The following is a 15,804-nucleotide window of genomic DNA, read 5'->3' as shown; positions in this document are numbered from 1 at the left end:
AACTATTTTCGGAACCAATTGAAAACCGGAATACCTTTTCTAAGTCCTTCACAAGATATTTTTAGAAAAAATTCCAACATTTTACTATGTTTGATCAACATTCTGTAAAATTACCATATTTTCAATATTTTGTTATTCTCTTAATCCAGATTTCCTTTGCGGTACCTAGCCGAATAAATCGTCCCATCAACCATGACTATCTATATAATCAATCAACCATCCCTTGACTCAAAATTTCTCTTTGAGCCACGAATTTCAGTGTATCAATTGCAGTATTTAACACTCAAAATTTACAAGTTAACAAACTTAAAACAATAAGCTTCGGGTGGGCGTGAAATTGAAAATAAAATAAAATAGACTCAGGATTTAAGTAATTTACCCCTCAAAACTTAGCGACATCCATTGTGTTGCTGTGATTATATTGATATCAAAGAATGGGTATTTGAGAAAGTGATCCTAAAATCGTTCTTCTCTCTATACCATGCTAAAATATTTGAGATTTTTTGTATATTATTCTACTCGGTTACGAAGGCAAGTGCATATATGATTTACAAGAGACTATACATGATAATTATACAATCATAGGAGACCCTAATATAAAGTCAACTAGGTAACCCAACGGGGCTGGGCTGCTAATGTTCACGTTAATTAGCAACAAGAACTATTGATATATTCAAACTTCCATAGAACCAAATGCTGTTTGAAACTTTTTCTTTCCGAAACCATATAAAATTTACGTGCCTTGCGCATCTCCTCGAAATCAAAGGAACATCGTAGTTGTCCGAATATGTAATTTTTCGGGATATAAAGATCTTTTTAGCCAATTTGCACTGAGACAAGAGAATCTACAAGTGAGAAGGGCAGGTATTAAAGCAGCTTTCTCTTTATTTGTGGACCAAGAAAAAGTTTGATTGAGATAGGAATTGTCATATAGATAACAGCTTGTACCTGACTTTTACAGAAAGAGTAGGCAATGTGGGGGGCTGGGAATTAAAGTTATCAAGAGCACAGATTCTGAAATTGCTGCTAAGCCAGTCCTAAGAATCTCTAGCCAAATATGTTATTTTCGGGAGATGCTAAACATTTGTTAGCCGTTAATGTATGCGAGTTCCAGTGTAGGTCACTCATACATAAAAGTCGGCATGAATACGTCTCGTAACCAAAACTTAATTCATTTCTTCCTTTCTCTGTTCTAATGAAATAAACTGGAGAAAGTAGTTTCAAAAATGTCTAATAAGCAGTCTTTCAATGTCTGCTTTTGCTTCCGGAGAAAATTTAGGCTCCGGATGGCAGAGCCTCCTGAAGATATTAAGAACGTTTTTTATCTGTACGCGCAAAATGGCACCATGACCATTGATGACCTGCAGAAATTTCTGATTGAGTTTCAAGGAGAATCCAGTGCTACCAAGGAAGATGCTCAGGCCATTTTCAACAGTCTCAAGCATCTCCACATCTTTCAACGAAAGGAACTCGACCTTGATGCCTTCTTTCGATATCTCCTTGGTGACCTTAATCCTCCTCTCTCTTCAAAGGTAATGTCATCAAACTTTTCATTCTCTGGTTCGACTCACATGGACGGAGTGCTGAAGATGATTTCATTTTTTAGAAGTACTAGCACATCCAAACTTTCTAAAAAATATTCGCAGCTCTATAGCATATTAATGTGACAAAATGATGATTAGTGTATTGAAATTTGATGATAAATGTGTTGGGATTTAGGTGCACCATGACATGAATTCTCCATTGGCTCATTATTTCCTATTTACCGGCCACAACTCTTACTTAAAAGGAAATCAACTCAGCAGTAACAGTAGTGTTCGTCCGATAATTAACGCGCTGCGACAAGGTGTTAGAGTTATTGAATTAGACTTGTGGCAGGGTTCTAAGAAAAATGACGTGGTGGTTCGTCATGGAGGGTATGAATTTAATCTTTGGTTGCTCTCTTACTAATTATTTGTCCTAGCTGATTAATTAACAATATTTTCATGATGATCTCTTTGAACATTTAGGACGCTTACAAGTCCGGTGGATCTCATCAAATGTTTGCGCGCGATCAAGGAAAACGCTTTTGTTGCTTCTGAGTACCCTGTTGTCATAACATTTGAAGACCACCTACATTCAAATCTTCAAGCCAGAGTGGCAACGGTGAATAGAATTTCCTACCTTAGGCTTTCCTATTTTATAGTTTTCAACGCATTTTTGTGGTTTCAAATTTTCAAAAAAATGTGATTGCAGATGCTCACTGAGACATTTGGTGACATGCTGTACTCTCCCGATTCAGAATTCTTAAAGGAATTCCCTTCACCGGCATCATTGAAGAGGAGAATTTTGATTTCTACCAAGCCACCAAAGTATCCTGAATCGCAGAAACCTGGAGATCAATCTGGATCCACTGATCATAAGGTGCATGAGAAATAATCTACATTGTGTTAGTAAGCCTAACATATATATGCTTAAGGCATCACAAATCATGTTACCTTTTTTAATGTATCATTACACACTTGATAGCAGGAAAACGAACAAGATGATGAAGAAGATGAAGATAAAGACGAGGAGAATGCTATTCCGGAATATAAACAGTTGATTGCGATTCACGCAGGGAAGCCGAAACGTGGGTTAGATAAATGGCATATCGATCCAAATAAAGTCAGACGTCTTAGCTTGAACGAGCAACAACTCAAAAATGAAACAAGAACTCGTGGATCCGACATTGTCAGGTGATGTTATTCATAAGAAGTTCTGGTTTTGTGGTAATTCCTTTTTCACCACCTAAATGATCGAATATGCTTTAATCTTTGTCTAGGTTTACTCAGAGGAATTTGTTGAGGGTTTATCCAAAGGGTACACGTTTGAACTCATCAAATTATAATCCTATGCTTGCGTGGACTTATGGAGCTCAAATGGTGGCATTCAATATGCAAGTTAGATTTCTTTTGAAAATTGTAGATTGCTTTTTAGATAATCGGCTTCTACTTCTTTGACAATATATGAATATGTAGTTAAGAACTTACCAGGAAAGGAAAATTTTAGCATGGTCATTCTGATTTTCCCATTCGATTTTCAAATTGGCTTTGAGCCCCTCCAATCATTTAGAACGTGACATTTTGGTCTCTACCACAAGATCTATCAGTTTCGGTCAAATTGAAGAAAAACTCATATAAAAGTGATAAATTTGACCATTGTAGTGTAAATTGACACGTTTTAAAAGATTAAGAAGCTCAGAACCAAATAGAAAGTCGAGTGAGTTAATGAGGAATTGCTAAATTTTTCTTCTTCTATTCTCACCGAATTCCCTGCTTATATCACAACTGTGCATTTCTCAAAGGGACATGGAAAGCACCTTTGGATTATGGAAGGAATGTTCAGAGCAAATGGAGGCTGTGGCTATGTGAAGAAACCTGAATTTTTGCTGGCTAGCCCAAATAATGAGGTTTTTGACCCTAATGCATCTTTACCGGTGAAAAAAACTTTGAAGGTATATCTGATGAAACTTATTGAGCATGTCAGTTACAGTTACTCTTCCTAACATTTTCTTGACAAGCAGGTAAAAGTATACATGGGTGACGGATGGCGTTTAGATTTCCACCGCACACACTTTGATCTATGTTCTCCACCGGACTTCTACGTGAGGGTATGACAACAAAATGTTCATTCACATTTACATCCCCATGCATCCTTTATTCAGCGAGAAATTATCGATTTATGTTGTCAAATTGCCAAACTAATTCAATATAAAGGGTTCTAATTTGAGTAGCCAGTCCAAATTAACTGTTCGACAGATACAATATTAACCAATAACTAGTAGTTGCTATAAATCAATAATTCCAAGAAAGAGTACATTTATCCACTTTTATCTTAACTTTTCATTACCTACTATGACATATAACATGTCAATTGCTTACTATTTATATTAATGTATAAATTTCCTTACTGAAACGTAACGTCTTGACATGAGGGTTAATGTAGACACATTGATTAAACAAATTCTTGTTTAATGCATGGTTTAAATTAACAGTCAAACAAGTCTGGTAACTAGTATCTACTATAAATATCATCTTTCGCTCTCATGCATAAACTTTTATTTTAATTTTTTGTATCAACTGATTTGACACATAACATAACATTAACTCATATATGCAAATAGATGAGATTCAAAGTGAATTTCAATGTAAACAAATTAAATATTATCACGTACAGGTTGGAATTGCGGGAGTCCCGAGCGATAAAACAAAAATGATGGAAACCGAACCAATAGAGGACCAATGGGTGCCAGTTTGGAACAAGGAGTTCACCTTCCCATTGAGGGTTCCAGAGCTGGCTGTGCTTAGAGTTAAAGTCAATGAGTATGACACTCCCGCCAGACATGACTTTGGTGGCCAAACATGTCTGCCAATACGAGAGCTCAGAACTGGGATCCGAGCTGTTCCTCTGCACAGCGAAAGAGGTCAAAAGTATACATCTGTGAGGCTTCTGATGAGATTTGAATTGACAAATGAGGTTTAATTAAGTGTGCTTACTCATAATCTGCTGTATGTTCTATGTTAAATATTACACACACTAACCTTGCAGCTGCTATAAAAATATATCCCGTTGTATTTGAAGTTTTGTGTTTGATATATTTTTTATGGAGAAATTAGGTTCACATTCTTCTTTTTGTTACTCTATTGATTAAAATCCTATTCATTTTCAATTTTTGATCAAGATCCTTGGGTATTAATAACATCATTAATTATCTGAATAATAAAATATATTTCTTTAGTTAAAAATGTTACAATTAGTATATTTATATTTATGACTAAATTTTTTATCATATGTTTTTATTTTTAGTTTGTACCTATTTTTAATTTGCAAATATTTTTTAATTTGTACCAATTTTCTTTTCATTTTTAATTTGTACCCATATATTAGTTTCTTTTTGTGCCCATATTTTTTAAAGTTTTATTTGTGCTTGTGCCCATGTGTATACCGTCACGTGACATTGTATATTTAATCAATGATAGAAAAATTATATATGGTATATTTATGTTTTATGCCTAAACTTTGTATCATATATTTAAAACTTTGTATCATATACTTATATTTTTAGTTTGTACCCACTTTTAATTTGCAACCTTTTTTTTTTATTTGTAGCATTTTATTTTGTTTTATTTTGTACCCATGTATTAATTTCTTTTAGTGTCACATCCCGGCCCGGGGGGGACCACTTCCCAGGCCCGCTCCACCACCGTAGCACGATATTGTCCGCTTTGGGCTTACCATTCCCTTACGATTTTGTTTTTGAGAACTCACGAGCAACTTCTCAGTGGGTCACCCATCATGGGATTGCTCTAGCCCTCTTCTCGCTTAACTTCGGAGTTTCAACGGAATCCGAAGCCAGTGAGCTGCCAAAAGGCCTCGTACTAGGTAGGAATGGGAATATACATATAAGGATCACACCCCTGGGCGATGTGGGATGTCACATTTAGCGCCTATATTTTTTAAAAATTCATTTGTACTCATAATTTTTTAATCTTTTATTTGTTCCCTAATTTATTTATAATGTACCCATTCTTCTTTATTAATGTACCACTTTGTTATATGTGAAATGTACCAATTTTTTTAACACTATGGATACATTCTTTTGCCATTTATTATTTCTTATTTTTGCATAGTTTTTATCCATTTATTCAATCCAAATGTTGGAATTTTTTTATTGTAACCGTTTCTAATAGTATTATAATGAGGGATTTTAAATTTATAGGATTATAAATCTCATAAAATATCAAACAATTAATGTCAAAACTATAAAAATATAAATATTAATAGTAATATAATGAGGTGTACAAAATCGAGTGACTTTGATCAAACTTTGACTACTATTAAGGTTTTAATCAAAGAATGTTAAAGATTAGGGACCGCATCCAAAGTATCCCTATTTTTATTATGCACAAAAAATATTGCTTACAACAAAATACAAAGCTTGTAACTCAAGTAATGTATTCACCTGCACTTAAAATTTTGTATTTAATAATATATTCTTTTTGTCCGACACCTAAAATAGTTTTTATTTTTTAAGAAAAACAGTGTTTTAGCACTCTAAAAAATACACAATCAACATCGAGAATGTCGTGATTGAAATTAGGATGTTTTTCAAATCATAACGTTTCAATTGTAATAAACAAGTTAAACTAGCTAATACGATGGGCAACCACATTAGCTTGACGGGGAAAATTTTAAAAAAAATCGTGTAAAAGATCCCTAGAATCTTCCTACAGCAATAATTTGAATGTCTATAAATATTATAGTAGGTTCCAACTTCTTATTGCTTCATATGATTCGTCATTTGGTACCTAATTAGTAATTAATTAATAAACTAACTAGTAATCTTAGACTTAATATCTTTTATAACCCCACTTTCATCATCAGCACATAGCTGTTGTACAGCCTGTGATTTATCAAACGGTGCAGCCGCCGGAGGCAGTGGCACCGCGTTTTCAACTAGTGTGACACAAAATTCTTCATCTTTTTCTTTGTTTTTATTTTTTTGGTCAACTTTGTTACTTAAATATCCAAACCCAATATTTGGTAAGTTCCTTTTGTTTTTAAAATAGATTTCAAATGGTTAAATTCTATACTCAGGAGCATATTAAACTTGTTATGCGCATCTTTTAGCGTGACTTAGTTCTTTTATTTTCATCGTGAGCTATTTTTATGTTATGTAATCGAATTTGAAATCTCAGATGCATAGGTAGATACTCTTAATCAACTGAACTATGAACTCTGAACCCTTTTTTTTATAAAATGTTCTTAATCAATTAAACTATAAACTCCGAGCTATTTTTAGGTTTGGAAAAGTGATTAAAGATCCACTTTGTAATTATTGATGGAGTTGATTAGAATCTCTATATATCTTCACGGCCCCATTTATCCCACACCAACAAAGTCTTATTCAACAGCTCCAACATTTAGGAGCAAAAAGTGAAGAGATACTCTTAGCACCTCAAACAAGATCACACAAGGCCATCATGACAAGAGAAAAAAAAAATCTTAATGACAATTAGGGTAAAACGCTAAAGGACGACTCTAAGCCAATGAGGCTTCTTGCTTTGAAAATGTGTGTAGTACGCAACCTTACCCTTGCTTTGCAAAGAGACTATTTCCATGACTTGAACTCGTGACCTTTTGATCACAAAGAAACAAAATTTCTGTTGCACAAAGGCTCGCCCAAATTAGAGTAAAAGGTGGAGAAAAAAAAAAGGTATGGAATTAATGGGGGAGAAAAGAATGAACATTTTTTTTTTTTGGAATGGAATTTTACACTGAAGGAAGGGAAATTGTGGTGGTAGAGAAGCTAAAAGGATCATCCTCGCAAAGAGCAAGAGCCCTCTCTAAATTGGCAACAATGTCAGTCATGCTAGGCCTTTCCTTCCCCTCCAAGTTCACACAACGCATAGCAGTATAAGCCACCATCTCAACTGCTTCGCCTTCATGTGGGTCCGGCTGCCTCACCCTTTTATCCAACATGCTTTGCAGCTCCCCTGCCATTATTCGCGGCCCTGCGTGTTCCACAACCGTCATTGGACCTCCGTCTTCACTACTTCTAAACAGAGCCTTCTTCCCTGTCACAAGCTCCAATAGAACAACTCCAAATCCGTAGACATCACTCCTTGCTGTCAAAACGTTTGACACAAAGTACTCGGGATCAATGTACCCAATTGTTCCAACCGCTTTGGACGACATGGTCTCTTGGTCTGATTCCGGCGCCAATAATGACAGTCCAAAATCCGATACCTTTGCATTCCAATTTGCATCCAAAAGAATGTTTGAGGACTTGATGTCCCTGTGAATTATTGTTGGCACTGCATAATTGTGAAGATACTCTACTCCCCTGGCCGCACCAAGCGCGATTTTTATCCTCATTTTCCAAGAATTCACATTGCTGCTATTTTCCTCCACATTGTCCTTGCTATGCAAGTGATCATGAAGTGAACCGTTGCTCATGTACTCGTAAACCAAAAGCCTCTCGTCGTTAGCTTCACAGGATCCCACTAGCTTCACCAAGTGTTTGTGGTGAAGCCGGGACAGCAATGCTAATTCGGAGTCAAACGCGCTCTCTTTCTCCTGAAATTTCTTGTTCCTGGTACTTGTATGTCCCCTCTTGATGGCCACTTCACGACCATCCGCAAGCTTGCCTTTATAGACAATGCCAAAGCTCCCAGCACCGATCTTGTTTTCGGTGGAGAAATGTTTGGTGGCAGTGGAAAGCTCTACCAGGTGAAATGACTCAATCTTGTCACCATGCTTCGAAGATGAACCACTTAAACTGCCCTTCATGGAACTTGATGCTAATGAAGTAGGAACATTGGCGACTCTAGCAATAGAACAACCCACATTTGGATCAGGAAAACTTTCGGTTGGTACAGAGTCATGGCAGTTTAACCAAGAACCACACAGTCCAGTCCGTAGGCAAAAGACAATGGTGCAGAGTCCTGCAAATGTCCCAACTGATCCAACTATTGCAAAAACCAAGAGAAGCCTATTTTTTGTTTTGAATAACGAAAAACCCGGCTCTGAAGCTTGTGTAGGTTGATTTATTGGAGGCAATGGAAGTGCTAATGGAAGTTCAGCCCGGCATGATCTGCATATTACCCCCGAACCACCACAAAGAGTCTCCGAATTCGGGTACACACAGCTAGTACATGGACCCTGCACACATGGACCAGGAATAATCATTCCCAGTGGAAGATTATCATGAGAACTAGACCACCCTGGTCCCCAACAAATCACTGATAAATTACCCGTTGTCAAGCCGCACACGAAATCCAAACCTGCAGAAATTAAATCAAATGAAACATTTGTAATTACAACACTGTCATATTCAAATGTGTTTGTTCCTCCCCAGCATACAACGAATCCATTTTTTCGCCGAATGGCACAAGTAAAATTTGCCCCCAACGCAAGGCCTGAAAACTGGAACGTCGAAGTACTTGAAGGTACATTCAATTGCCCGAAATCGTTGTTTCCTCTGCAGACCAATGTTCCATTCACACTCAAGCCACAAGCATGAGATCCTCCTGCAACAAGGCTTGACATGTTCACATTCTCAAACCCTGTTTGAATCTCAGCTCCAACACCACTCTTGCCCCAACACAGAACTCTCCCACCATTCATCAAAATCCCACACGAAAACCCGCTTCCGGATGTGATTGTTTGAAACCTCAATGCTTCCCCAGGTGAGGAAAACAAAACCCCACTTGCATTATCTCTTCCTCTCCAGCACCTGACGATTCTAGAGTTGACTTCCCTAGCGCACACTTGCTCATCACCCACAGCCAGATCAGTCAAAGCTACACTTCCACTGTGATATATTAGTTTCGGCCGAAACCTATTTGAGCTAGGCAAGCTGGTCTCCCAGCAGAGAAGGGCAAACCCTCCAGACCTGAGGCCACAGAAGAAGCTCTTCCCTCCAGAAATGGATTGAAAAGAAATATTGGGTTGGACTGAAATGGCAATCTGACCGTTTTGAAAGCACTGTATGCTCTGTGTGGGGCTCTCAGCCACAATGCCACAAACCGTCGGAGTGCCATATGTGATAGCTGTGGTGGAGGCTAAGCCAAGGGCGTCGGCCAACCACCAATCATGTGGTGTGATGAAAGAAGATATGAAGGTTGTGATCAAGATTGCGGCGACGAGAGAGAAGGGTTCGTGTGGAAGTGTCATTTATGAAGATTTGGGTGATGGGTAAGTGGGGGTTTCTGGTTTTTCGGTTTTTCTTCTTCATTGGGAGGGAGAGGGGCTGAGGAAGAAGGTGACAGACTATAATAGGCAAGAGGGTGGAAGGAACCGGTACACGGAATAGTATATCATATGTCATTATACAAATTATAGGGTATATTTGCTAAAAGGTTAATAACTTAAAAAATAAAATTTCTCATCACTTTTATTAAAACACGTAATATACCACTTATATTCCCGTCACAATTAAAAATTTCTAAAGCATGTGGTCCCTTTTAACATTCGCAGTTGCCAACAAAAAGAAGAGGAACATGCAACATTGCTTGGCTCTTTGCTACTATTTTTATTTTTTTGGTTCTTCTAAATGGAATATGTGAATAAATTCATCAGAAAATTGAACCATGAAAGCAACCCTTAAACCTCTGCTATTATATTTTTGACAAGGGAGATTGAGTGCCATTAAACTTAAAAAGGAATTTTTTCCCTTTGGTCCTAAAATATAAAGATCGACAGGTAATGCTCTAAACAAGGTTTCTTTGTTTATTTTTGTTTTATGTTAAATCAAGAGGATTATGAAAAGATGATTTTAATTTTTCTGCAATAACGATATTCTGTTCTAATATCCTAATTTATAAAGAGAATTCAAAATGATGTATAAGAGAGCGGGCACACTACCTTAACCAGGTAGACTAACCCATATATGCAAGAAATGATTCTTGTTTCTAAATTGAACCATAATTTGTTAGATAAGCCAAACTTCTTTATGGAATGATTAGACAAACTAACAACTAAGAGCATCATGGAGGTGGCAACTAGGCAGGAAAGTTAGATTTTTTTATTCCACGTAAGAAAAACAGTAAACACGTCTTCGGCAGAGGTTGCAACTTGCAACAATCAAAATAAAATTTCAATCCAAACTCAAATGCGGATTGACGTTTTTTTACCCAATTAGCAAATTGAAGAAGTAGCAACTAATCTTTTATACTTATAAGGTCATTTGCTACTTATTCAAGTTAGCAAATTGCGTCCCAAAACATATTTTATCCACAAATATTGTTTAGTAAATAGTTTGAAAATAAAATTTAAACATTACAAGATAAGAAAAAGTTAAGATACTAATGAAAATAAAATTTGAAAAGGAGATTGAAGTGACAAAATTTTAAAGAAAGTACCAAATAAACTAGCAAATGACACTTAAAAAATAAATAAATAAATAAAAACTTTGCTAATTCAGATGCTTATTAACTAATATTACCCACAATAGGAAATAACTCCGTTTGGAAACTAGTGTAATGTGAAAACCCCACTAGAAATGCCCGCTGTATGGGACATAATTTACACCATATTTATTTATTTATTGGATATATAAGGACGGATCTGTAGCACTATCTTTTTTAGATATTTAACGAAAAGCTTTCGGTATTGTTTATTTTAACGAAAAACCATTTTTTTATACTAAAAAGTCAATCATGATACTATTCACTTTATCCTTTATTTTGTTTCAAGCTCTTTTCATTAGATTTCTTTATTTTTTTTACACAAGTTTAGACACGTTTTTGTGAATGTCCACTTTGTAAAGTATATCTACGATTTGAATTGTCTATCTTTTAGAACATCATCCATAAATTATCCTTGTAAAAAATTAGACAAATCTAAAAGCATTGCTCTAGACATTCATTTGTACAAAGAAACCTTAAACCCTTAATCCAATAATCATATGATTTCAAATTAGAATGATTTTTGGTATACAAAATCTTTGAGGAAAAACCTAAAAAATAGACGATTCTGATAGTTGAAATATATTATAAAGTGAAATTTACAAAAACGTGTCAAAAGTTGTGTTAAAAAAATAGCGTCGCAAATCTGCTCTTATATTTATTTATTTATGATAACCATTCAGTCCTCGGGAACATCCGATAAAATTGAAACGATATAGGGTTTATTCAACATTGATATCATAAATTTATCCAATATCAAACCAATTTATTCAACATAAAGACAAAAAATGCCAGTCACCACCACTCATCTCAATCTTTGTTTAATTTTGAACTAAGAAAACTGATCTCAGAAAAATGTAGTTCCTTTGGCACACTTTATCTTCGGAAAACAAAAAATGTATATACTAAAAATACCAAAATATAATAAAAACCCAAAATCCAATAGACTTGAATTACCAAGGCGAACAACTTTGGCTGTTATTACAGTGATTGTCATCTGGAAAAAGTAAAAGCTGAATAACCTACGTACCAACCAGAACGTGGATTTACCTGCCTGCTGGGATTCACCTTCACCAAGCACCCATCTGTTTCCATCATTTCCTTCTCATTTTGTATACTCTTATGGAGTTGGGGGAGGTTTGATAGTTATGCTGTCAACTGTAAATTCTAGATTCAAGAGCGTCTCACTATAACCGGCATGACCTTTTAGGGCGCCAGAGGGTCTCCTTCATCGGCATCACCCATATGGTTATCATAACTTTCGTACTCATAATCTTCATCCAGATTCTCCATAGTTTTCCCAAAAACGAATGATTTTGTCCCCATTGTCGTGAAAGGCATTAAACCAAAAGCTCGAGCTGTTTTGATTTCCCTGGCAACCTTCCTCTGAGCTTTGGCGCTAATTCCAGTCTACATTATGAGTGAAGAAACATTAACCATCAAATTTCAGCGCACGTTTAATAAAGTTGAAGTCACTCGACATGCAATCATATTTACCTTGCTTCTTTTGATAAGAATTCCAGCCTCTGTTAAGAAATTCGCAAGGAATCTCACATTCTGCACAGAATAATACATTTAGCGAGAACACATCTGAAGCATCAGAGATCAATAGGATAGACAACCTAAATCAACATTAAAACTGCCTAACTCAGAGCTTCATTAATATATGCAAGCACACCTGTAAAACCGGTGAAACAAGATTTCAGATTACAGATTTCAGTGGAAGCCCAGGACCAAAAAAAATGAAGAGCTACAACATACATTTGAACAATGTCTGGTGGCAGGGGGGAAAGTAACAATGACATCAAGGCAACTGCAAGCATTTTACATAAACCTTTCTATCGTGCTAAAATTTAAGTTCTCTAATAATCTGAATTAGTTGCAACCAACACATAAATAAAGATAGAGTATTCTTGAATTATCTAAGAAAACATGAGGCACCATGATAAATGTCACCTAGAAATCCAGCCAACTGGCCAGCATGGTCCGAAATCATATTCACTAAATAATTTAACTCTGAAACCAAGTCTGAATCAAGATAGACCATCCCTTGCACAATTTAGATGGATTTACTTTGCATAATTTAGGTCTCAAATGCTAGTTATGCATAGCAGGACAAATAGGTTTAGAGTCATCAACAATAGAAACGAAGCTTTAGACTTGACTTAACATATACAAAGCAACGGGGATCCTCCATTTATTTATTTTTTTTGCTATGTAATTCTTTGAAATTCAATATATTTGGGAGATGGACAGGTAGGCATACCCTGAAATCAGCTTTTCTAAGAACTTCCTTTGTAGTTACTTCAAACTCATACCTACGGGGAAGTTTACTTACTCCTGGCTTAGTAAGATCCAGATCCTGCACATAGCCAAATAGTGATTGCATGAGAATAAAATGATTCGGTTGTAAATGAGGAAGGCCTGAATTGTATGCATTTTCCACTTGGGAAAAATAAGGCCTAAAATTAGGTTATAAGTTTGTAATAGCACACAATAAGGAACAAACGATTAAAGGAAAAGAGATGGAAAAAAAATCTAGGTTCGGTTGCTCCATAGCATACTTTTTTCTCATAAGTCATTCCTGGCTTAAAAGTCATATCTGGTCTGAAAGAATAATCATCTTTGTCTACTTCTTCCTCATCATACTCAAAGTAGGTGGCTGCTTTCTCTAATTTTCCATCCATTCCATCAGATAATGTGTTAAAACTCTCATCTAAGCCATCAAGTACATGGGAACCACTTCCACTTCCAATTCCAAATCCTCCACCAAGATCTGAAACATGTCCATCATGAGCCTTCCCGAGCCTATCTAGCTTTGAGAAAAAATTACCCCCAGAAGTATCACTGAAGATCCGCCGCTCAAAATCATCGGAAGATTCAAAGGAATTAGAATTTTTCTTATCATCCATTCCTCCACCTGACACAGATAAATGGTAATGTGCATAGTCCGGTTTGAAGCGTTTAAGGTTTTAAGCAAAAAAAAAAAATTCCAAATAATACTTGAAAAATAGAAGCTTCATAATAAGTGAAAACAAACCATGCCCTAAATATAACCTCCAAAGACCAGAATAAAATCTATTGCCATACTACCTCAAGCAAAATTTCAGCACATAAATTATCACACGCACACGAAAATGGTACCAGCATAGAGAGTTACTGCAAGGGATAATACGAAAAACTACCTGATGTCATGTTTGTAGACAGAGTTCTCACATGTGGCTGATGAAATCGGCGTGATACACCGTCATTGAAGGATCGCAAAGCAAACCGAACAATTTTCATTTCTGAAAAATATCAAAGTTTGGGAAGAAGTACAGGTTGGAATCTCCGGAGGATAAATACACGTCATAAGAAGCCCATTACATGTAAAAATACAGGTAACTAACAACAGGAACTAGTAATCACAGATACTACTTTATAACACAAACATGAATGTCGATATTTCTAGTGAACCCTATGAAAATTTTCTATGAACAAAGAAACTTTCTTTCGGTAAGGATTAATCGAAGCCTTCCATTTCCAAAAAATACAACAAAAGAGAAGCTAATCGAAAGAGAATTCACAACTGGAATGACATGTTGGTTGAATCCTTTGGCAGGTAAGTCTTATTAACTAACTCTAACAGCTATACATTACATAGAAAGCATGGAAACAGAGTCAATTTAAAAAATCTTATGTTCTTGCTCACTAAAGCAACGAAAAGACTACATGAACACGTTTTGAAGATTTTTTGATTGTTCCATGGCTTCCCAAGTGGAAGTGTTCTTACTATACTTGTAAAGAATGGATTTTTGATTTTTTTTTTTTTCCCTCACAGAAAAAGGTAATTTCTTACTACGTGTAGTATCAAACGATCAATCACCCAACTTCACACCTTCAACAAAGACTAGAAATTAAGAACTCTCATGACAGTTTAGCAAACTAAAACTAGAAACTAAACCCCTAAACAAAATCTAGAAATTAAGAACTCTTATGAGCAAACAGCACCAATCACAACAATGTCACCCAATTTTCATACCAAGATCAATGCTTTCATAAATAAATCATCACGCAGAAAAAGAAGACCAAAAATTAAAAAATGCACGAAATGAAAACCAATTGAACACTTCGGAAATGCCCATTAAGATAAACAAGATGAAAAACGAGTTCAGATGTAAAAGGAACAAAAACAAGTTCGAATTTACAGACCCAATTCGAGAACATCAGAAATTCAATCAGTACCTGGAGCACTCGGCAATTCCGAGATGAAGTGAAGACCGCAGAAGAAGAAGAGAGGGTTTAGTCGTCTGTTTTCTAGGGCTAGCGAGAACGGAGGGACATTGGGCTTCAGCTTTGAGTATAAATTTTGATGTTTGAATTTGGGCCTAGATGGAAAGAAGTCTGGCCCATTTTAGCAAACAAGAAGCCCAACAGAAATGTCACGTGCAAATATTAATGATAGATTCGCATTCACATCGACACCGAAATGAGAGACTAGATGGGAGCTCTGTATTTGGTCTCCTATTTTAAATCCAGGTTATGTTACACTAATTTAAAGAATGAGAGTTTCGAAACCTGAACTTATGAGTGAGAAACTAACATCATATCCATTAAGTATTGGATAACATACCAGTACCAAACATGACAACTTGATTAAAAGGAGTTTTGGAGTTTAAGGGATTAAAGCATTCGTTATGTATTTGAAGTCTTGTGATTTCACCTCATTCAGCATTATTATCTTTTACAAGATATGTTTACTTACAAGAAAATGAGTACGTTTAACCAAAATAAAGTAATAAGCATGCAAACTATGGGTATTATTCTGGTTTTGTTTTACTGGCATGAAAAAATAACAAGATATGCAGGTGCTACATTAAAATTAATTATTTGA

At 35.8% G+C, this 15,804-nt stretch overlaps 3 protein-coding genes across 4 annotated transcripts; 1 reads left to right on the top strand and 2 right to left on the bottom strand.

Annotated features, from left to right (window-relative positions):
* Positions 1–1,033: 1,033 nt before the first annotated feature.
* On the top strand, positions 1,034–4,601 carry LOC125468540 (phosphoinositide phospholipase C 2-like). Of its 2 annotated transcripts, none has more exons than XM_048564442.1 (9): positions 1,034–1,532; positions 1,720–1,916; positions 2,010–2,145; positions 2,236–2,403; positions 2,509–2,717; positions 2,804–2,921; positions 3,326–3,475; positions 3,545–3,631; positions 4,198–4,601. In XM_048564442.1, exons 1-9 carry the CDS (start codon positions 1,227–1,229, stop codon positions 4,501–4,503), a joined length of 1,677 nt encoding a protein of 558 aa, XP_048420399.1. In that variant the 5' UTR covers positions 1,034–1,226; the 3' UTR covers positions 4,504–4,601. The 2 variants fall into 2 exon arrangements, with proteins under 2 accessions (XP_048420399.1, XP_048420400.1); XM_048564443.1 differs by having other exon boundaries at positions 1,035–1,532; positions 2,512–2,717.
* A 2,623-nt stretch (positions 4,602–7,224) lies between these two features.
* On the bottom strand, positions 7,225–9,749 carry LOC103938928 (putative serine/threonine-protein kinase-like protein CCR3). Its single transcript, XM_009348979.3, has one exon. It carries the CDS (start codon positions 9,697–9,699, stop codon positions 7,294–7,296), a length of 2,406 nt encoding a protein of 801 aa, XP_009347254.2. The 5' UTR covers positions 9,700–9,749; the 3' UTR covers positions 7,225–7,293.
* Positions 9,750–11,853: 2,104 nt separating this feature from the next.
* LOC125468642 lies at positions 11,854–15,316 on the bottom strand. The gene is made up of 6 exons (XM_048564820.1): positions 15,156–15,316; positions 14,117–14,218; positions 13,496–13,851; positions 13,198–13,293; positions 12,429–12,488; positions 11,854–12,341 (listed from the first exon to the last, which is right to left on the bottom strand). Exons 2-6 carry the CDS (start codon positions 14,214–14,216, stop codon positions 12,138–12,140), a joined length of 816 nt encoding a protein of 271 aa, XP_048420777.1. The 5' UTR covers positions 14,217–14,218; positions 15,156–15,316; the 3' UTR covers positions 11,854–12,137.
* Between the last annotated feature and the right edge of the window lie 488 nt (positions 15,317–15,804).

Source organism: the organism of the source record quoted next, unplaced genomic scaffold, assembly GCF_019419815.1.
Source record: "Pyrus x bretschneideri cultivar Hongxiangsu unplaced genomic scaffold, Pyrus_bretschneideri_v1 Contig39, whole genome shotgun sequence".
In the NCBI taxonomy this organism is placed as follows: Eukaryota; Viridiplantae; Streptophyta; class Magnoliopsida; order Rosales; family Rosaceae; genus Pyrus; species Pyrus x bretschneideri.
Note: the sequence above shows the minus strand (reverse complement) of the source record. Positions and strands in the feature narration are given on the sequence as shown.